A 22,012-nucleotide genomic window follows, 5' to 3' on the forward strand; every position below is an offset into this window, starting at 1 on the left:
AAATTACAGCACAATAAATGAATTATCAATAAAGAGCCCTCAATACTGTATCTGAAGGAGATCAATACACCACAGCCCGGCTGCAGTTCGGGCCTAGGGCTGAGGGCAGGCCTATAGCAGAGGGACCTTCCAGATCAATAATGTCACTGGGGGTGATTGACGATCAATGCTGCCAGTGACATTGATTTATGATCAATGAAAGCAGGGCACCCGTCTAATAAGGGAGGAAGGGATGGAGGAGTGTGTGTGTGTGTGTGTGTGTGTGTGGGGGGGGGGTTCCACAGTGTCCCCTTTACTGTAACTGATTGGGGATCGATGAAGAGTGGCACCATGGCTGATTAGGGATCAGGCGACTCAGTGGCAGAGGAAGGCAGCGACGTGTGAGAGGATTTGGTTGGCTGCGTGGAGACCAGCCTGTCTGAGCCAAGCGGAGCTGCAGAAACTGTAATTAAAGCTGTGCTGAAAGGAGCTTTCCACCAGTTGATAGAAGCTGCAGGTGCAGCCCTCTTTGCTCTTTCACTTTCAAAAGAGCGGCAGCCAGGTATGCACACACACACACACACACACACACACACACACTCTTATATACATACACGCTCATAAGTGTCATAAGGTCTACTCATTCTCTTCCTCTGCTGTTTTCCCTCCAGAAAATCTCTTCTATTGCTCTCACTAACATCCAGCCCCCTCATTTTACTTTGTTTTCTTTTCTTGCGATCATCTACGACAAAGTTAGTATTGTTGCTTTTTGATTTTTGGTACCAACCCAAATGGTCTCAGTGTCATTAATGGACATTAAAAGTAAATAGATTACTTAATGTTTATTTCAGTAATATACTTACTTTTACTGAGCAGATGTTGTGGGTTTTTTCTTCAGACTTTTTTAAAATCTCAATCTGTTTTTAGGTATCTCTTTAATGAAGCAGCTTTTGATGATGAAAATGAATTTCACACTTACATAAGACAGACAAATGTAATGATGCATTCATTCAGGGTATTATTTTTGTTAGACAACCTTCAGGAATCATTTGTTAATGACTAAAGATGTCAAATGAACCTCTCTGCTCTACTTAAGATGTGGCTATGAACCTGCTGGGTAATTTAACATTAGCATTTCAGCCAGCTTCATAAGACTTAAAAGCCAAAGCTAGGTCCGAATTTAGATGGCTAACTCCTTCATCTGCGCTCTGTCAGACAGACTCCTTCTGAGCTTCAAACAGTAGATCAGACAGTCCCAGGGCTCATAATTAATTCCGTTCTTGGGTATTGTCTTTGTTCTCGAGCAGCGGTGACGCTAATTTCCCTCTGACTTTCCAGAAAAGTTGCTGACAGCAAAGTGGCATGTTTGAGCTCACTGAATATCACTGAAAATGTTTTTCATGGAAAGATCTGCTAATATCTGCTTGATTAAGCAAATGTTACAATATCATTCAACAAAACTGACATTTATGGAAGTCATTGTCGATATTAATACGAAGGTCACGCAGATAATTAAACAAATAATTAATGATAAAAATACTGAGCACCCTACAACCAGATCTGCAAAATGTGTTCAAATCTATTTTGTGTGGTAGGCATAATCGACAGTAAAGTTTGTTTATAACTCAGCAGTGGGGTACATGTGATCAGGCCAGGATTGCCATAAAAAACTAAAATTTTTATGGTGATAAGAGGTTTCAATCATTGGAACAAAACAAAACCCAACCCAGATCTGACCCCATTTCCTTCACGTCAGTGATAGACCATTTCCTTCTCAACCTTCCCACTGAAAACAAAACAAATGAAAGTTGCTTAATAGCACATTCCTTGCTGGAGAAAAACACGCACTTTGCAAACTCTCCAGCGTTATTAAAAATAGCTTCAGCGGCGATGACCCTTTGTCCCCTTGAGAGAACGCTATCAGAGTGATAACCAGAGTGAAAGGTTGAACTGCAGAGAACAACTTTGAGTAAGTCCTTGCCTAAACATCTCGGACGTGATGAAAGGCTTTGTTTTTCTCAGTCAGTGTTAATGGGCCCAATCGATGTGGGAGAGCCGTGTTTTTTCTCCACATGTCCTGACCCTTGGGGAAACACAGGGAGGTAATGCGGGATTGGAGAGATATTGACACACAACATCGATATCACTAGGGTTCACAAACAGCAGCGTGGTGAAGGTAACTCCTCCTTACTTCAAGTTGAAGCTGGCTTTTTGGACTCATCAATGCAGCATCAAGGACAGAAGAAGCACAGCTTGAAATTAGCAGGTAGAAACAACACAAACACTATTGTTAAAATGAGAATATTTCCCAGCTCCTATAATTCAACCCCCCCCCCCCCCCACACAAAAAAAAAAAGAAAGGAAACAAACAACTACAAAAAAAGCCCCACCTGTCCTAGACACACACACCAATACATTAAACAATGTGAGGAATGCGAGGCAGTGCAGCACTGCTGCAGACCCAAGCACATCGCAGCGCTTGCTCTCATCTGTCACCAACAGCAACCAGCCCGCCAGCCGCCATGATTCGCAGCTTAATTGGGGGAGCTGATGAGGTCTGATGAGGCCGGTACTTATTGAATTCCCCAGCCTGTTATTTAGATAATGCTGGGGAGGAGTGGCCTCCCTCATCTTTCCCTTTCTCATCCATTCACTGCCCCAGCAGGGGGCTGCTGGCTAATCCACTCTTGTTTGTAATGGCTGTGTGAACTAAGGGGATTTGGACCCACTCTCCCCTCGCTAGCATGCATCTCACACACTCCACTGTTGATTTTACCCCATAATGGGCCTATTTGATGAGTTAACCAGATCCTGAAACACAACTCAAGCCCCTTTCACTGCCTTTCCATCTTGTTCTTTTTCTTTTGAGAGGGGATATTGTCAAATAATTAGAGCTTGAAGCTGTGTTCTTTCCCTCTTCACAGCTTTTCCAAAGGCAGTTACCAAACTTTAGCTCTGTGGCTGCACCATCTACATTGGTTTACAGTCTGCGTGTGTGTGTGTGTGTGTGTGTGTTGATGGACAAAAAAAGAGAGAGAAAGGGTGTGAAAGAAAGTGTGATAAAGAGAAAGAAAGGAGTGGGGAAGAGTTGTAGAGCAGATGGCTAAATGGCAGGACGACAAACTTTTAATTTTTTGCCTCAGACTGGCGAAGGAGATGGAGACCGTGAAGTCACAGAGGGGTGCCAAGAATGCTGCTCAGTATGGGACGGGACATCAAAATGAAGTAGATGACAACTCTCGTGATTAATGCTTTTGCTGCACAGAACTACAAATACTCTGAATTTCAAATGTAAAGTTTGCATGGGAAAATTCTGCAGCTGGGTGGTCAAACATTCATGTTTACCAACTGTGCTGCTGAGGGACTCCCACAAAAGCAAATGCACTGAGCTGAGGAGTACATTTATGTGCAAATATTTGAGAATTATCTTCAGCAGATTTGAAAAATGAGTCACATAATTATTAAAAATTATGGAAACTACATAAAGTATAGAAGTGCTGTCTAATTAATGTATGGATCATACTCTGTATGGTACATGAGCTCTTGCTATCCCTGGTCCGGAGAATGCATTACAATGAAACACAAATAGCTGTCAAAATCTCTGAAACAGTGTTATTAAAACACTTTTGGATGCAAAGGCAAGCTAATTCTTCTTCTTCATTAATATATGCTGCAGATTTGACTATAATGCTGAAGCTAAAAATGATATCTTGTTCTGAATAAAATAAACCATCTGACTTTCCATGAAATTACTCGTCTCTGAGACATCCAGTGCTTTGAGAAAAACAAAAGAGTAAATTCATCGTAGAATGGTGGCAGTGGTAGCTGGGAGGGGGGAATACTGATGAGGTTGGGTGTTATAAGGCAGCAACATTTAAAAGCTTACATGGGGAGGGAACAACCTGGAGTTCACCAGGGGCACAGCAAATCAATATCAACCCGACTTAGAAATCTGCCGTATAATCCTTGATCTCCAAGGCCATTTGCTTTGCAGCCTGAAATTGGATACACCCTGGCTGCATCACCCTCACCCCCACCCCCACCCCACTATGCCGAGTGTGCCACTCGCTCCACAAATAAGACATCCTGAAAAATTGATCTGGATGCATCTGTAGCAAGATTACGTCTACGGCTAAAAGAGAGATATGACTAGCTGAAGGTAATTCATAAATCTGTGTGTCTATGTAAGAGGATCAAGACAGGGCCCAGTGAATGGGAAAACCTAGTGGTAGCATTATCTTCACTTCATCACTACTATCTGGAGGACTCTTGCTACAAAGAGGCCATTAAGACAACACCTGTGGAAATGTTAAGGTCTGGTAAATGGCAAACATTAAAGAGTGCTTTAAACTGTAGCTATGATTGACAAGGGTCTTAGGGAAACAAGCCAGGTTGTTATTTATCTGACAAATGACTTGAGTAAAACAGAATTAAAAGTTTGTTGTTCAACCACACCCAGAAACGTGTCTTCTGTGTGTTTTTCCTCCATTAAATGCAGTTTGTTTTGCACCTTTAAAATAAAACAACTTACATTTTCACTTTGCAGTAGTAAAGAGACCATTTTTTTTCCTGTAATTTTCCACTCAACATGCAACATTAGTCGTGTTTTAGTGGATGAAAAAACAAATAATCAATTTCTTAAAGGCCAGATTTACTTAGTGTTTGACAGATTTTCTGCAAATAAAGCTTCAGAGTAAAAATGGCCATCCATACCATCAACAACAATATAGGATAAGGGCCTCTACACTTATCTGCACTTAACTCAGATGTAGTCATTGCAGGTACAGGAATATCACGACAAGCCACATTGTAAGGGTAGATGGCAGTGTGAAAAAAGAGGTGCTTTTCAAGAGCTGACACAAAGAATTATGCAGCAGCACAATAATGAGGTTATGAGATTTTGGTCACTGATGGTTTGCACTTTCCCTTTTTTAGCCTAACATCAGAGAAAAAAATGTATTGCTGCAGTTTTACTCTGATGAGTTGCCTTATAGGGTCTGGTATTAATGCTTGAAAATGAACTTTTTCACTGCGTGCTTATGTGGGAGGCAGCTCACATTTACAGGATTTTCTAATGTTTGAGGACCTCGCAGACAATTTGCTGCCCACACTACCTGCAGATGTCGCAAAATAAATGAAACAGTCCTGTTTGAGAGGAAAGCTACAGAAACATCACTTACTACTGAGTAGCAAGCAGGACAAGAAAAGTGGGATTTCATGAAGGAGTATATCCTTAGGTGTCTCTTCGCTTTTAGTGTGGGCTGCCTAATTTTTTCTATTCCCGGGATGGTATGTATTGTTAGAGTGGCAGTTGTTGTACTCTCTGAGGCCTTTAAGCTCCCTGTTTTCCCCCTATTACTTGTGCCTGGTGGGGGAACAGACAGTTGTAGAGAGATGCGGTGCAGCACAGCAGGGGTGGTCCCCAGATACCACAGATTCATACTCTCCACCTGACGCACAGGATAGAGAGAACAGAGAGCTGGCAATTACTAGACTCCTCTCTATATATACTGCAATCCCAGCAAGCTCTGCTCTGCTGTACTCCACTCTGAAGGCTGTCTTAGGGCCAAGCTGGAGGTAATGAAAGCAACACACTCCTAATGGACTATTGATGTGTGTGAGTGTGTGTTTTTGGGTGTATGTGGATGTATGAGAGGAAGACAGAGAGAGAGAAAGAGAGAGTGAGTGAGAGAGGTTCAAAGAACAAAGGAAGGAAAAGGCTGTAAAAAATCATTCTGTTCACATCTTTCTATTTTTTGTGTTGTCTGTCTGTTTTGTTTTGTTTTTTTTTTTTGCCTCCATGTCTGTAAAGCAGCTATAAATCATCTACATAAGCTAAGTAAAAATCAACAGAAATAAACCACATGCGGGATCCAATAACCATGATGTACCATACTGCCAGCCAAGGAAAGACAGACAGCGTCTGAGACATGAGGTCACACAAAGCCAGGTGTGTTTCCATCGTCCTTCAGCTCAAACACCAGCAGGCGGTTCTTATAAATACTCATATACAGAAAAAGAAGCAAATAACCCCAGGTGAGAGAAAACCTTGGCAGCCCAGAGTCCATCACAGTAAGTTTCATCAAATGGAACATGTCCCACTCTAACTGGTCGTCCATTGGCAGAGCTTTTTTTTTGTGTGTGTCTGTGTGTGTTTCCTTCCCTGCTGGCAGGCAGTTGGATGAATGAATGGGCGTCCACTCCTGGAGGTCCGGTGGCGCTACAGAAATAACTCTACTGACCACGGTGACCTCTACTTGTTCCCACACAGCTTGCATCCTGTTCTAATGGAGGTGTGTGCTCTATTTTGGGGGCAGCAGCTAGATTTATCTCACTGCCCTCTGTGTCCTGGGACGGTGACAGTGACGTGATCGGGTGTAACTGATGCCTGCTTTTAGTTTTTTCTCTCTTTTTATTTTTTAAACTTCGCTTCCCTGACGCAAACGCACACAGTACACAATCAGTCCTGAATGGGCCTCGCTGTTCTTCATTATTTCCGTTCACTTTCGTGGAGAAAAACAGACTCACATGCTGCTGTGATTTGTCAATCTCACGTGTTGTGATGCTTCAACATAATGAAAGGTGCAGGAGACAGAGAGGAGTTGACCAGTGAACCACAGAAGGCAAGCCTGCTGAATTGCTTGCATACCTCAGAGACCTTGGAGCATGATTATCCTCCTCAGCAAACTTAATCTTCATTCTGGAGGACAGGCAGGCTGGCCGAAAGGCTATGAGCTCAGTGACCTACTGTATCTGCTGAGAGGCTGAATATTATTCTTTGAAAAAGAAATGCATTTCCTCAGGTCCTGCATTAGATTAAGTTGACTGATGGCTAAACCCTGGAATCTGGGGATCTGTGAGGATAATGTTCACATCGCAAGACTTCATTCCTAAGGTGGTGGAGAGCACTTAGATCTAGGGAGAACTATAAAAAGAAAAACCTAGAGGTTTTTATTCTTTTATTTTTTTAAAGTCTACACACTGCAGAGCCTGCCAGAATAAAATTTACAGGAATGAATATCTCCGCAAACAAGGACAGACACGCAGCCAACTATTCAGCCCCAAATGTTTTTCACCAAAAAATATAACTCTAGTTCATAATAACAACGAGCACCGTGCGTGGACTGGCACCTACTGTGCTTTCAGTGCACGTTTATCCCCCCTTCATATATGTAGTAGTTATTTCAAGGTTTCCTTCTGCACTGAAGATTGAATCTTCACTTTTAAGTTAATTTGGCTAAAAGCATCTGCCAAATGAGTGCATGTAATTTGTATGGCTGAATATTTTTTTATGTGTATGTAAGCGTGCATGTATGTATGTGATGAATGCTTTAGATTTTTTAGCCTTTCCAGTCTAATGACAGACCTTGATAAAAAACAAAGTTCCCCCTCGTTCATCTGAATTTGACCCTGCATTGGGCTCGGGGGGGTGTTGATGCAGAGGTGTCTGGCAAACAGCACCATCCAACAAGGCACTGCATTACCCAAAAACATTTGCTATCACACAGTGCGATATCACTTCGGAAAGGACGAAAAGACGGCGAGGCAGAGAGGCAAAATAGAAAGAACGCATTCTTTATAATTGGGTGTGTTATAGATTACATTCAACAGAATTTTTGCAAAACATATTAGATTTCTAGTCCAAATTAGTTGCAGCTCCACTTTCCGACTAAATTTAAAAGAATTCAAAATTAAAAAATAGAAAAACTTTGTCTTAACCATCAACTATTCACAGTGAGTGAATCCACGGGATAAAAGAGAGGCTGGCACATCAGTGAAGAGGCTGACAACGTGTCACAATGAAGAGGAAAAATGTTCTTCATAAGTAAGAGCAGCCTCAGGTGCTTATTTTATTGCACTAATATTGTGTGCACTCAGCTACATCCAGTAACATAGATGAGCATTAGGGAGAGACGAGCAAGAATGTGTGCAATGCCCAGAATATCGAGCAGAGAGGGGAAGGACGTGCAGAGAAAGTGAGGGATGAAAGACAGCAGTGGCAATGGATATAAGAGAGGGAAGGAGAGATGAGAGAAAGTATAAAGGAGAGGACAAGAAAAAGTGTTGGGAGAGAGACGGAGTGGGTGAGAGGGTGAAAGATAGAAGGGGATCAACGTGGTGGACAGCTGGGCTGGGGTCGCAGGGGTCAAGCTCAGGAAGTGGTCTCACAGTCAATGTCGTTCTTTCATCTCGTCTGTTGCAGATGCAGAGACGTAAACTCTACCCAAATTTAACCTTCCAAAAGGAAGTATTGATCCAACTTTCCCCCCTCTCTCTTCTGCTTCCTGACGCCACACATGACTTCCTTTCTCTCTCTGCCTTCGTCCATCTGTTCTCTTTTATCTCCTGCTCTCACTCCCATCACATTTCCCCGACTCCTAATCTATTTTATTCTCTTGCACTCTTGCTATATTTCTCTCTGTTACTGTCTCTCGTTATGTATCTTTTTTCTCATGGCAACACTCCTTCATTCTGTCTCTTTCCACATTAGATGTGGTTGAGTGGAGAGCAAAGTCAATCGTTCCTGCCTAAACCCCTCCAAGAGCCAGAGCTCCTCTCTGCCTAAACAAACTTTGAAGCAAATCAAAGGGCTTATATTATTTTCTGTGGAAAGGGACTGCAGCAGGTGAATACTTTATATTTCAGTGACAGATCCACTCAGAGCTGCTCCTCTCTCCTCCCCCCCTCCTCTCTGCAAACTGTTTGCTTCGCTCATGACTGATACAGTTCAGTGGCAAGACAAACAAAGCGTGACAAATCCAGATTATTGTCTGTGGGCGAGATAAGGTTATAATGAGAAAGTGCAACGGGGGAAATTGATCCTTTTTCAGGAAGCTGTCTGATTTACTGGGGATGCCAATAATAACTTCCTGTGTGTCCTGGCTCTAATGGAGGGCAGGTGAAGTCAGGGCTGGTGGTGGGGGGGCTTGAATGGTTCATGCTAAGAGGACAGATTTCATTATGATGCAATATCCTGAGAAGTGCGTTTAAAAGAGGGGCTTGGTGACTAATAATCATCTGTGGCAGTGCATATTGAAAAGCTGTCTGAATGTCATTGAGGATCATAAGCAGGGACAGAAATATAGCTGGTTTACACCGGGCGACAGTGGAAGTAAACAAATTATCAATACATAATTGATTTGACCTTTTGTTTCCATCAAAAAAGAGGAGGGGGAACATTATATATCAACAATTCACAGATCAGCACCTGTACATGACACGCACATGCATCATGGGAAAAACTGAACCTTGGTGTGCTGGGAGAGGCGGCCTCGTCTGAGGCACACTGACAGCCAATCTACTCAGCTGCATGTTAAATCTTAACGCCATAGGGGAGAGAAATAGGCCTGCCGACAGGCCAGTTATTAGCCAGGGGAATGTGGGAGGGATTGCAGAAATTACCATGGATTACTCAAGTATGACTGACAGTTTCAGAAGGGCTTTTTGTGACTTACCAAGTGATTTGGGACTTGCCTTAATTCAGCGAGGGACGTTTTAATACCGTGGGCTGTCTCTGCTATCTTGGCACTGTTGCCTTGGTGAGGATGCCAATAGGGAGGGGATCTTTTTCTGCAACAGCACCCCCGGCAACAGCTCCCCTACTCTCAGTGCCACACAGGCCTTGTGTTCTGCAAAAAATCATGGGATGTGTCGCCGGGTCTGCAGTCAAGGTTCAGCACCATCTTGTACTGTATGTTATATTTTGTCTAAAAGGTGGAGATGATTGTGTGTATGTGTGTGTGTGTGTGTGTGTGTGTGTGTGTAGGGTTTTTTTAAAATGGCAGTGAGGTGTGCCACATGAGATGAGCACTACAATCATTAGTCGCCTAGGTTGTTCATTTATACACACGACTAGAATCCCCTGAAAGTGAAAACTTCCAAAAGACAAACAGACAGATGAGGTTAAAGAGAGAAATGCCAGAAAGCCGTAAAAGAGGAAGAATAAAAAAAATGCAAGCAAGAAAGCTTGTACATATTGCATGTTTCCGTTCGGTTCCATCTCCCAGGGCCACTGTGCTGCTTCCTGATGTGGTTTTCATTATTTATCCAGCATTTACTGGACAATATTGGAGCCAGCTCTGAGCTCTGCTGCCATATTGGCAGCAACACAACAGAGCGAGCAACAACAACGGAAGTGAGAAGGAAGAAGCTGCACTGTTACTGCACATTCAATCTGAATCGAATCTCTGTTTGCACAGTTGGACATTCCCAAAGATTCTGGATTCATCAAAGTCTGGTGCTGTCATTTGGCAACACTCCTCACTACCTGTATCTAGCCCTACTGAAAGCCGTGCTCTTGTTTAGGTAGCTGTTGTTTGATTGTTTACAGTGAAATTAAGTTAAGTCATGCTAACAAAAAAACACATACAGTGAACCAAATGCTATCAATTTCCTTTCTGTACTCCAGACACACAATATGGGATGTACATGAGATTACTCACCTGCCAAAACCAAACAATGGCTAATGTGTCTCCGGTTTGAATTAAATTTACCATAGGGTGTCATCTCTAAGCTGTTTAATGCAATGTGGGACGAAAGGCTTTAATCAGCGAGGCTCAGTGGAGCCAGCGGATTAAATCACTTTTTATCTGCGCTTCCTTTGACTTTCCCATTGCTCAGGGTTGCAGTGTAAATCATAATGCGTCCCTGTTGGGCTCATTTCAGCATGGGTCATTGCTGTAGTCACATTTCATAAATTCCATTTATTTTTGCGTACTGAGTAAATCCACATCCAGTGAAAAACAATCCTCACGTCTAACTACAGAGCAGATAATTTCTTAGAAAAAGGTTGTTGAGTCTACATTACTTTATAGGGTCCATCAATCTGTGCATGTCACCAACTTACTTTTTGATATATGTTTTGTATACATAGAAACTGTGTATGCGCACTGTTGCATGCCAACCTATGCAATTTTGTCTACAGCTGAAAGAACATCCACACACCGTATGAATTTTGGCATTGTTGTACTTTCTCCATGTGCCTGTACGGGCTGCGTGCATGACTTTCTTTCTTTGCGTAGGTGTATGCACGCTCACATTCAACGACAGCGGAAGGCAGAGTGGCTGCCGCATTGCACAGAATAACTAAACAGCTGTAGTGCTCCATCAGGGCTATCGATCATGTCCCTCTCTCTGAATCACAATCAGACGTGGGCAGAGCAGAGCGGTTGGAGCGGGCCTCGGTGACTGGCTTGTTGGACAACTGCGACACACCATTCATATCAACCAGGCCTCACCAAACACATCTGACCTGGATAGCTGACTGAACGTATCTGTATGCAAGTGTCGTGGTTCTTATTTATGTCGAACCTGCTGGGATACACAGACAAGTATTCATTCAAACTTATAGGTATGCACCGCTTTTGGTGGTTATGTTTGATTGCTTGCACAAAATACAACAGTGTTTACCACGTTCAAGTACATATGCAGTGTGTCTAATCCCTACATGGATTGACATACAACCACACATACTGTATATTCCATGTCAGACTAACACTAACGTGAATCAAAAGTTGCATCAGCTTAATACATGGAAACATGAGAAAATTACTCATCATTTCATTAACAACTTAGTTAACAGTAAGAAGAGGGAAGCTGGTTGAGTATCATTAGCTGCCATCTGCTATCATCTCTGCACACTGTATATCAGCTCAACATCTCATGTAATCACGAGGAAGTTGAATGTTATTACATTAAAATTTAAACAGGAAGTGTATGGAAGCTGTCTATGGCGCCATTAGCGCCATCTGTTAGCATCTCCACAGTCTACTGTTCTGTATGTTCCTCCTCTCTGTGTCCTTGCGATATCAGCAACCCAATGTTACCTTCCTGCAAACATGGTGGCTTCCTTTCTGTTTATTTTCCCATGGTCAGCTGAATTTAATAGATGACCTGGCACTTCCAGATATTCACTTCCTGGTACGGGACAGCAAGGTTACAACTCAATATCCTATTTGTATTGCCACTGGACACACTTGAGTAGAGGAGACCAGCATTCACAAGACCAGTCTCCATCCCACATTGACACACACACACACACACACACACACATTTCTTGACACAATGTGATTGAGTGGCCACACTGGAAATGCAGAGGCTTGTCAGATAAGGGCTTGAGAGGATTGGTGAGTGGGCTTGGTAAACCGAGAAGAGTGTGTGAATTTGTATGTACATATATGCAGGCTCAAAGTGTTGTCTTTCGTGTACTTGTAGGTTTGTGTGCTTCCCAAAGCTGCTTTCTGTGCATGTGTGTGTATGTGTGTGTGTGTGTGTGTGTGTGTGCATGCGTGTCTGCAGGCTCTGTTTTAAATGCTAAATGGTAGAAAAAAGGATCCAATTAGCATTATGTGGACGCTGACATTCCATTCAGGTCATAGTTATTGGTGCATGACTATATTTTTGCTCATGTGGTTTGTGTATGTGTCAAGACTCACACAGTGCAGCAGTCATGGCTGTCACACAAGCAGCGCCACGCACGCGCACACGCCCCTACTGTGCCGTGTGTGGCGGGGACCCCCCGGGGGGTGCCACTGAGCTGTCAAAGATGGACGGATGAAGAAGCTGCCCTGCATTGCAAGGGGCTCTGGGGAAATACCGCTAACACGCAGACACACACACACATTGACAGATTCGGTCAGCGCACAGATACAGTAACCGCATAAATTACAATATGCACGCGTGAATCAGAAAATAGAAACAAATAGGAATGTGGGAGAACATGCAACGTGCAAACACAAAAATATGCCCTGCGCGTGCACACAGATTTATAAAGGGATAGTCACTGTCTCTGTGAGGAAGAGAAACAGCTTTAGGGTCCTCCATGGAGAAACATCTGAGTTTGATAACAGAGGAATGTTCAGAGATCCCCATTTAGCAGACAGCAAGTCAACATGGACTGTGTCAGGAGACAGAGAAAGACCATTTCCTCATCCTCTCTCCCTCCTATGAATCAACAACTACGGGAACGATGTCAGGGTGAGCTCTTATCTTAGAACCAAAGGCATACCAATAAATTACACTGAAATAAAAAAATCTTTTTGCTTTTCCACACAAAGTTCATTTCTGAGAGCCTGAAATGAGATGCCATAGCCAAAAATAGTTAAGATGGGGTAATCACAGCACTCTGCAGGTTTTAAACAATTTCTTCCAACTTGCGAGAACACAAATTCTATGTTTATTTTTGTTGCGTTTACTGTTTATATTCACTCACTCATACTGTGGTTTTGATAATCCAGTTAGACTGTTGGTTTGTTTATAACTTATAATGAAGCTCATTGTACTTTTTGCTCCACTTCATTTTGTTGTAACATTTCACCAAGACTCCAAATCTCATGATTGCTTTAGTCGGTACATCATCATCGAACAGATTGAAATGATTGAAATTTTGTAAAAATACAAAAAAGAAGACGCAGAAACTGTAAAAGCACAGAAGACGACTCAGCTTTCAGCAACGCCAGTCATACTCAGGCGTACAGTAAGGGAAAGGGGAGATTTGATTAACTCTTTAGGAGGGATCACAGTAGCACCAGACCAGAGAGGACCATGTAAACTTAACCATTCTTAATTCCACAGAAGGATTTCCTCCATCAGGACAGTAAATCTCCATGCTTGGCACAAGCCTGAACAATCCATTAACAATAATAAAGCGTGAGCGGCCGAGAGATGGACCCTTAAAGGGGAAGGTCAGCCTGATATTACAGCTTTAAAGGTTTCCTATTACGGCTCAACTCCTATATAACCACTCACCTTGCCTTTAATGCCTGCTGGCTATGCAGTGGCTGAGCATATGGAGATTCTAAATCCAGCTCCTTCAGATATTACTGGATAGTGGACAGCGATTTATGAGTCTGGGTCTGTGCTGCTGGTTGGAGGGGGTGAGTATTGTTAATAAAATTGCCCCGGGGGTGAAGGAGATCTCCTCAGTATCGTCCTGTCTGGCCCGCATGTCCTGCTGGGACGCACAGAAGGCTTGAAGCATCGCAGCACCTGGCCCCAAAAGTGCTTATGCAGCATTTTGGCCTCATTCTTTGAGCGTCTCGTTCACATCTACACTCTCCTTCCACCTCACGTTTCTTTTTGCTGCCGCTGCTTGTTACCCTTCCTCCCTTGGAGACTTGCGCTGTTTGCAATCCTATTTCCAATTCTACGTCTCGTTGTGTTTTAAACTTTCGGGCCAGGGATGCCACTCTGGACACTGAATACAAGACAAATTTCTGTACAAGCACACAATGTGGCAGTATCTTGTCTCTACATCTGTTTCCATTTTGTGACATTCTTTCTTCCAAGCCCTTTTGTCTGTCTCTTCCCTCCTTAGCCAGCTTGTTCCACTGTCTAGGGCGACTGCAGAAAGGAGAGATAGGAAGAAGAGAGGACACAGCAGCAGAGGGGAAAGAGGGGAGAGTGCAAGCTCTTAAGTAGATTGCAAAGAACAGCACAGAGGCATGAGTGTGAATATTAAACGGGTTTTCTCCTGCCCGAGAAGTTCCAGCCTGCAGCAGCACCACCAGGGAGGGAGAGAGATGGTGACAGAGAGAGGGGGCAGAAGAGACCTATAGAACCGTCAGCTATCCAGCCATAGTAAGACAGCTACCTTCAGGTGTCAGAAACAACGGTGTACACAATCTATCAAGCTCTCCGGCAGATCTGAGATGAGAAATTACCATAATTGAATTAGAAAGGAGGTTTCTCATTGCAAAGGTGATGGTTTTCCAAGAAAGTAAAGAGGTGACGCGAGAGTAATGCGAAGCAGTGATGTGAAGCAAGGGAGCGGAGACTCACCTGGAATGCCTGGCGGGGTTTTCAGGTATTTCCCATTGAAATGCTGTATGACTACTTCACATTTCTCTGTGGACTCCATCCTGCAACAAAGACAGGTCCAAACAGTTTGATTTAAATAACATTTTTTCAGCAAATAATAAATAATAAATAAAATTATATATATATATATTTTAAATAAATATACCTAGCACCTGCATTAGATATTACTAAGAAGGAATTATTGCCCCTGATGACACATTTGCAATAATAACAATAAGGAGTCATTGACCAGACTATGTCTTGCTGGCTTGTTATTATCATTCTGTTCATTCCAAAAAAATCCAATGAGACTAAATCCATCTGTCTATCTGCTGGTGAACGCCACTGTGTGCATGAGTCAGAAGTTCGTAATAAAATTTTGCATTTGCAAGGAAAGAGTTGTTACGCAGCTTCTCCCTTCGCCTCAAAAAGGAAAACAAAAAAGAAAAGAGAAATAATAATGCAAGGACAGAGTGAAGAGGCAATTTGGATGCATAAAAAGGGATTTGAAAAAAGTATGAGAAAGTAGAAATGACTGATAACCAGTGAGGGAGGGAGAAGCCAGCTAACTCTGACCACTGCATCAAATATCACTGATCTGGAGGTGGGCTCTAATCTGTCACATCACAAACTCACAGACTAACATCCATACACGCATCACATCAAACCATTCACAAGTGCATCAAACGCATTTAAAAGGAACAAATGTACTGCGTGTTGGCAAGTGCGGCAACTTTTATGCTCTAGAGGTCCACACACACAAACACACATCTGTCTGATTCCAATAAAAGAACAATTCACATTTTGAGCATAATAAAATAAAAAGACAGAGCTATAACTTCAGCAATCAGTGAGCTTTACTGGTGCAAAGGGGCTGACAATTAGGATAGAACCAGCCTGGCTGTTTTCTGTCTATGCTAAGCTAGGCCAAGTCAGCTCTTTCTCCTGTTGTTTTAGCTTGAAAAAATTCCCCTTGCCTGATTTTAGAGGCCAGTCTGAGCTCCATGTACTGAAGGTGAGGCGAAGAATCTAAACTGAGCATCTTCTTCTCCTCACTTTTGAAAGGAAATGATAACACTATAGCACTAAAGAGTTTCATTACAGGTGATTGTATTTGGACTGTTAATGCTAGCATGCAGAAGCTATATATTTCCTCGAAGGGGAAACATTTTCATGACCACATACCCTTTACGTCATTTGCGCAAAGTGTACAAATCACGATATTCCTGGATTCTTTAACAGTCACATACGGTACAAAGAACTCATTAATATGGGAGCTTTTAAATGCAGGTTTGAGTGACTCTTTTATGGTAATATGCTCTTGGAATGTGCAGAATTCATTGCTTTCCAGATTTTTATGCTTCATTCGCTCTCTCCTCCTCAAATACTCATATCATCCTGTCATCCTCTCACTTCTCTGTCCTCTGTCTCTCATCCCTCTCCTATCTCTACCTTCATCCTTCTTTTTTTTTTGTACCATAGCTTCTTTATCGCTCTCTCTTCTCCATCCATCTTACTCTGGGCCCGTCTGCACCTCTTTTTTTTGACATCTCTCTCATTCCTCCCTGTCTTTCAACCTTGGTCATTTCCTCCATCTTTCACTGTTACCCTCACGCCCCATCTCTCTCACTTTTCGTGCCCTCCTTCCCTCTCCCTCAATCCTTTTGTTTCTCAGTTACATCCTTTCCACATAAACATCTTTCTCTCTTTTCTTCTCCTCTCTTCTCTTTTTAGAATATGTAACCTTTCACACTCCCTGCAATCATCAGCCTCTCAGTATACCTGCGCACACTGTTTTACCAAATCTGTCTTTGTTCTTTCACCATCCACGTTGCTATAGGAGTAGCTAATAAAAATCAGCCAATCTTACTTACAATCTTATTACTTCCAATTACAACAAAAAAGCTAAATTGATTAGAACTGACGGTACATCACAGAGTTTGTCTGCATGCATCTACGTATACATGCATTCATGCTCAACTGCAATTAAACAAGACAATAACCCTTTCACAATGCAGAAGCCACTGACTGACAGAGGAGATCTGTATGAAGCTTGGCTAACCTCTTCATCGCTTTTGCTACCTCTCAGTGAAGCCTACCAATGGTGTGTGTACAGTGTGCCCTCCACTTGGCCGTTTTGAAATAATGATTTGTGAGATTTTGTGCGGCATCATCTGAACAAAAGAATTTCTGATGACTTTTTCTAGGAGCTGAAAATCTGGCTAAATGCATCATCCTTCTTCTGGAAGTGCTGATGCTTACATTCTCTCGCTATTCCTGGGCATGCTTTATCCTGATCCCCTCTGGCTATTCATTGTTTGGCTCCTTCACTTTTTCCAGCAGCGCCATAGGTAGGCAGAAAAGAAGTAAATAAGGCAGGCAGGTTGTTAGGCAGTTACCAAGAAACAAACCCGGTTGCCCAGAGTGTCTGTTGGTCAATCAGACTTCTGGGGCAGCCAGGCAGACATTGAGCAAGCCAGCTAGGCGGTAAAGCATTGTGGCTTTTCTCTGTGTTCTGCATGCTGCTGGTTAATGGCATCAGGTGCTGCTGTCTGCAATGATTAGTGCTGGGGCTGGAGTAATGGGCTCTGATATCAGTAATGGATCAGCCCACAAACACTTAGCTCAGTTTACTCTTTCTAATGCCCCTTGTGGCCCAACCCTCAGCAGCTGTCTGTCTGTCTGTTGACATGGCTAAGGCCAGCGCTGCGATTAATAAAAGTCACTGATCCTTTTGGTTTTTTCTTTGAATTTCTGTCAGGCTTCTTTTTCTGACTTTATCAATTACAGCCATTATCTATTATTTCTGGATCCATACATTAACTATACAACCTTCTTTACTTCATTCTTTTTATTTTGTCTGTGTTCTCCTTATCTAACCAAAACACAACTCATTCACCTTCCACATTGTCTCCCACACACTCTCTATTCTTCAATCTTTCTCTGCCGCGCACCTATGCCTTCTTCTCTTTCCCATCACCTTCCTTTTCTCTTTCTAATAACCTCTATGATTAGTTCTTTTCACCTGGCTATTGTTTCACACTCCTTTCCCTCTCTCTTTCTCTTGCTGTCTCACTCTCCCTTTCCATCATGCCTCTTCCTCCTCCCACAGAGGGCTGCTTGAACAGGTGGCCCGTGGCAGCTTGCTGCTGTGCTCTGCTTGTTGGTCTGCAGGAGGCTGCCTACCTGTCTGTGTGTGTACGTGAAAAAGTCTCCTATTGTGTGTGTGTGCGTGTGTGTGTGTTGGTTTGTGTGTGCATGTCCATGCACAAGTGCTTATACATGGGTGTACAGGTATGTACAGTAGTCTATCTCTGCATATGTTCATGCGTGTGCTTAAGTGCTTGTTTATATGTGTGTGTGTGTGTGTGTGTGTGTGTGTGTGTCCTGCTGTAACCCTCAGTAATAGAATGGGGAATAGGAGGGGAGTTCAGCCACAGCAGGTGATTAAGAAAAATCCCTGCAAGATGGCAGTGCTGTGGCCGTCAGTGGCCTCCTCTGGGTAAACAAGGAAGGAATGTGAGGAGAGGAATGAGAGCCTGGTGGCTGCTGCCGGGGACAAGGACAGAGCAGTTTATGACTTTGGGGGATCAATAAGCAAAAGTGGAAACTTTTATAAGTAGAAAAAGAAATAAACTGTTTAGTGATAGGCTTGGTGGTGGAAACAGAAAAGCCCTGACTGTGGTATCCATGAAATCTGTGCGAATTCATAAAGCACAGGCATGCATTAATAGGCATGTATACAGATAGACATACACACTCTGATGCATAAACAAGGATAAACTCATAGACTGTCAGACACACTGTCAAACAGGCTGAAAAGAAACAAATCACCTTTAAAAGTTTCTGCTGCCTGGAGGAAGGATCCATCTGACAAATGTCTTTGTTGAGCCGTTGTGTGCATGTGCATAGAATTTAGTGCGTGCCTGCATGCCAGTGCACGTATGCAAATATGCAACTACGCATGTTCATCCTTTAGTGTGTACTTGGTAATACACACACTTTCATCAAATGCATTTGCAAGTGTGTACGTTGGTGCACAAATTGTACTATGTGGCACACACTAGCTATAAAGTTAATTACCTCATTCATGGGGGCAGCAAGGCAATAAATGTAGAAGAAATGCCTTCTTTAAACTGATGAATCCATCACATTAGTATCATTATCACTGCGTACCTGGCAAAACCAACTCCTCTGCTGACTCCATTGGCATCCCTCAGTATCCTCGTAGAGATCACGTGACCCAAGGGCTTCAGCATGTTCTCCAGCTCCTGCTCATCCATAGAAACTGGCAGATTGGAGATGTACAGGTTGGTGGGGTCTTGCTCTTGTTGCTGGAGGGCCAGTGATGTGACGAGCAGATGGGAGGAAAAAGAGAGAGAAGAAACGATGGTGTGAGAAATAACGCATCACCATTTGTCACAGGAGCTGTAAAGTATACATCTGCATCGGCCTTGCGTCATGGGGCCTCACATAACACATTACAATGCTGGCGTCAGAGCAGCCAAACTCTGGCTGAACTCACTAGATGTTTGACCTTCCTGATACGGATACAGCAGTAGCCTGTTGTGCTGGTCAGCTGGTCAATATGAAAGCTTCTGGGTGCATTTTTTCTTTCTTGTTGGGTGTTTAGGATCAAGAGAAAGCAGAAATAGAAACATGAAAGTGAAGCTGTGTTTTGTAGAGCAGCGTTTTCTCTGTAGTGCCCAGGGGCTGCTCCTAGCTAGGTGAGGCTGCACAGCCAGCGGTGGGTTGAGCCGGAGGTATCTGAGGTGCCCGGTGAGCTCTGCCAGAGAACAGCTGGAAATAGCAAAGTGGGCCCCAACAGTCAGCCAGTGGCTGAGGCAGAGCTTACAGCTAACCACAGCCCAGCTAGCCGACCATCGATCCTTCAACTCAATCATTCTCTAAATTGACAATGAAATAACATGATGTCAACCTTGTCACAAATTATCTATCTTTATGATGCTACATGCATATTTGCATATTCCATCCTCCTAACAATAACAGCCAGGCAGCCCGTCTAATTCTGATCCACTGCTAGCTCTCATTTCATCATCTCATATATTACCCAACATCCACATCTCTACATATTTTGTCAAACTGCAGTTGGAACCATTGAGCAAAAGTCCTATTACCCACAACGATCTCTGCTGTGTTTCTTGGCCAAAGCGATGCAATGAGGGAAAGAACGGATGTCAGAGGGTAGAAGTTGAAGTGGCTGTCCTCTGGGGGGAGCCTTAGTGGAAGATGTTGGGAATGACAATCAGTCATAATCAGTAGCTGCCTATTATTGACTTTGGGTCAGTTTATTTTCCAGTCAGTCCCCTGAATGATGCTGATAATTAAACTAATAAATTTGACATGAACCTTTCAGGGTGCCCTTGTGAACTGAACTACATATTTAACACACTGCGTCTAAATTAAATTTCAAACTTCCTTCTCAATAACGCACTCTGAGAGCGCCACTGTTTAATTCACTTCAGATCAATAAACTGAGGGCCTTTACAAGCAGTATTGCTATGTAGAAAGGCAATATTCTGTGCAATGGTTGGGATCTATATCTAATATTACAGAAGCCGACTGGATCCATTGAGTAAAAACTATATTTTTGCAAGATGTGTCTATAAAAAAAGTTCCTTTGGCTCAGAAGTTAGTAAAGCCCAATCTCATAGACTTCAAAAACTGACAAATACAGAAACAAGGGCAAATAGGAGAGGAGGGAGGTGACTTTCACTCAAAAAGATTTAAAACGATCAGCACCGAACTAAAGTTTTGTAAAGTTGATTTTATTTTCTACACCTAAAGCAGCTTTATAGTTTTTCCAACAGCACATTATGCTGAAATCAGCTGATCTTGGCCTATAAAAGATGAAAACCATCTGATCTGTTTCTCACACATATCCAATATGCTAAACAACAACTTCAGAAGTCTGTCTTCTTCACAGTTGGAGAGCCTTTTGTGGTGATGGTACAGATGCAGGTAAACAAGGTCTTTGAGAATCTTGACAATCTTTACAGACTCTCTGTGCTTTGCTACAGGCAACGCTCTCATTCTGTCTTCTGTTTTACTTTGTGTTGATGGCAGAGGAAGAGGTTAAGGAGGAAGAGAGGAAGGGCCTCCACTCAAGTCCTACCTCCATCTCTCCATCTGTCAGAGGAGAAGACTCCTCCCTCCCCTGATTAGTTCGCCATCTTATCTGACAGGACATGTTTGATCTGATTAAAGCCTTTGGGCGGAAGCTGGTGCCCAAAGCAGGAAAAACTGTGGCTATTTCTCCTTTTACTGGGAACTGAATTACCTAACTTCAGGGTGAACTAAACTCCTCCCTCTTCTTCTGCGGTTTTGTCACATTTACATGCTTTAGAAAGAGCTCAAAAGAGTTTGTATAACACAGGATTTGGCAGTGAATGAGCCTTAATTAAATCTGCCCGTAAAAATCTAGCGTACACGTGTCACTCTCCTGCTAAGTCCCTTTGCTGCGTGTAGCTGTGCAGCTGTGCTCTCCTTTGAGTTTTGGTGGATATGTGAAGCGATGCTTTTCAGGATTATGTCAAATAGGCTTCGTGTTGCAGTGCAGACAGGAGGTCTGGATCAAAGAGTTAGCTGACTGACTCACTCACTGGGCGAGAAGGCAATGATATGAGCCTTGTATGTGCTTGTGCGTATGTGCACGTTTGAATGAAGGCACATTCTCCTTCCAGCATGTGACAGTGCATGCAGTGGAAGAGTACGACAGAACATGAAGCAGTAATTTGTGTGCGTGGGCTAATAGCAGAGAGCTCCTTTTGCGGGGGGGGGGGGGATTATCATGGGGAGGCCTCGTCTGTGCACGGCCGCCTTCACTAAGTTTTCTCTTTGATGACGTTCCGCACCACAAAGCCCTAAATACTCAGATGAGAAGGTTACGTGGAGGAGTGAAAATGGGAGCATTTTGACAGGAGGTGAGATGGGCTGGCCCGTTCCACAAGGAGATTTAATTTCCTTTAATGTCAGCCTTCGCACACGCTCTGCTGTCAGGCTATGAATGAAACGGTAATTGAGGTGTGTGTGCGCCTGTGTGTACCTGTGTATAAATCCCATCTTGGAGTAATTAGGCATATGTGTTGGATATATATACTGTAATTCTGTGCCTATGTATTTGTTGCTTTTATGTGTGTATGTCTCCCAGAAGAATAAGCACAACCGCTTTTAGTCTGTTGTGTGTGTGTGTGTGTATGTGTGTGAGAGATGGCAG

The 22,012-nt window shown here is 43.1% G+C and overlaps 1 protein-coding gene across 6 annotated transcripts in view; it reads right to left on the reverse strand.

Annotated features, from left to right (window-relative positions):
* The window catches only part of LOC115050597 (RNA-binding motif, single-stranded-interacting protein 3), a 238,561-nt gene that overhangs the window by 40,665 nt on the left and 175,884 nt on the right, over positions 1-22,012 (reverse strand). For all 6 annotated transcript variants that reach the window (XM_029513487.1, XM_029513488.1, XM_029513486.1 and 3 more), the window contains 2 exons: positions 18,952-19,109; positions 14,758-14,837 (listed from right to left, as the gene is read on the reverse strand). In XM_029513487.1, coding sequence (XP_029369347.1) covers positions 14,758-14,837; positions 18,952-19,109 — 238 coding nt within the window. The remainder of the gene's footprint in view (positions 1-14,757; positions 14,838-18,951; positions 19,110-22,012) is intronic.

This window comes from Echeneis naucrates, chromosome 11 (genome assembly GCF_900963305.1).
Source record: "Echeneis naucrates chromosome 11, fEcheNa1.1, whole genome shotgun sequence".
NCBI lineage: Eukaryota > Metazoa > Chordata > Actinopteri > Carangiformes > Echeneidae > Echeneis > Echeneis naucrates.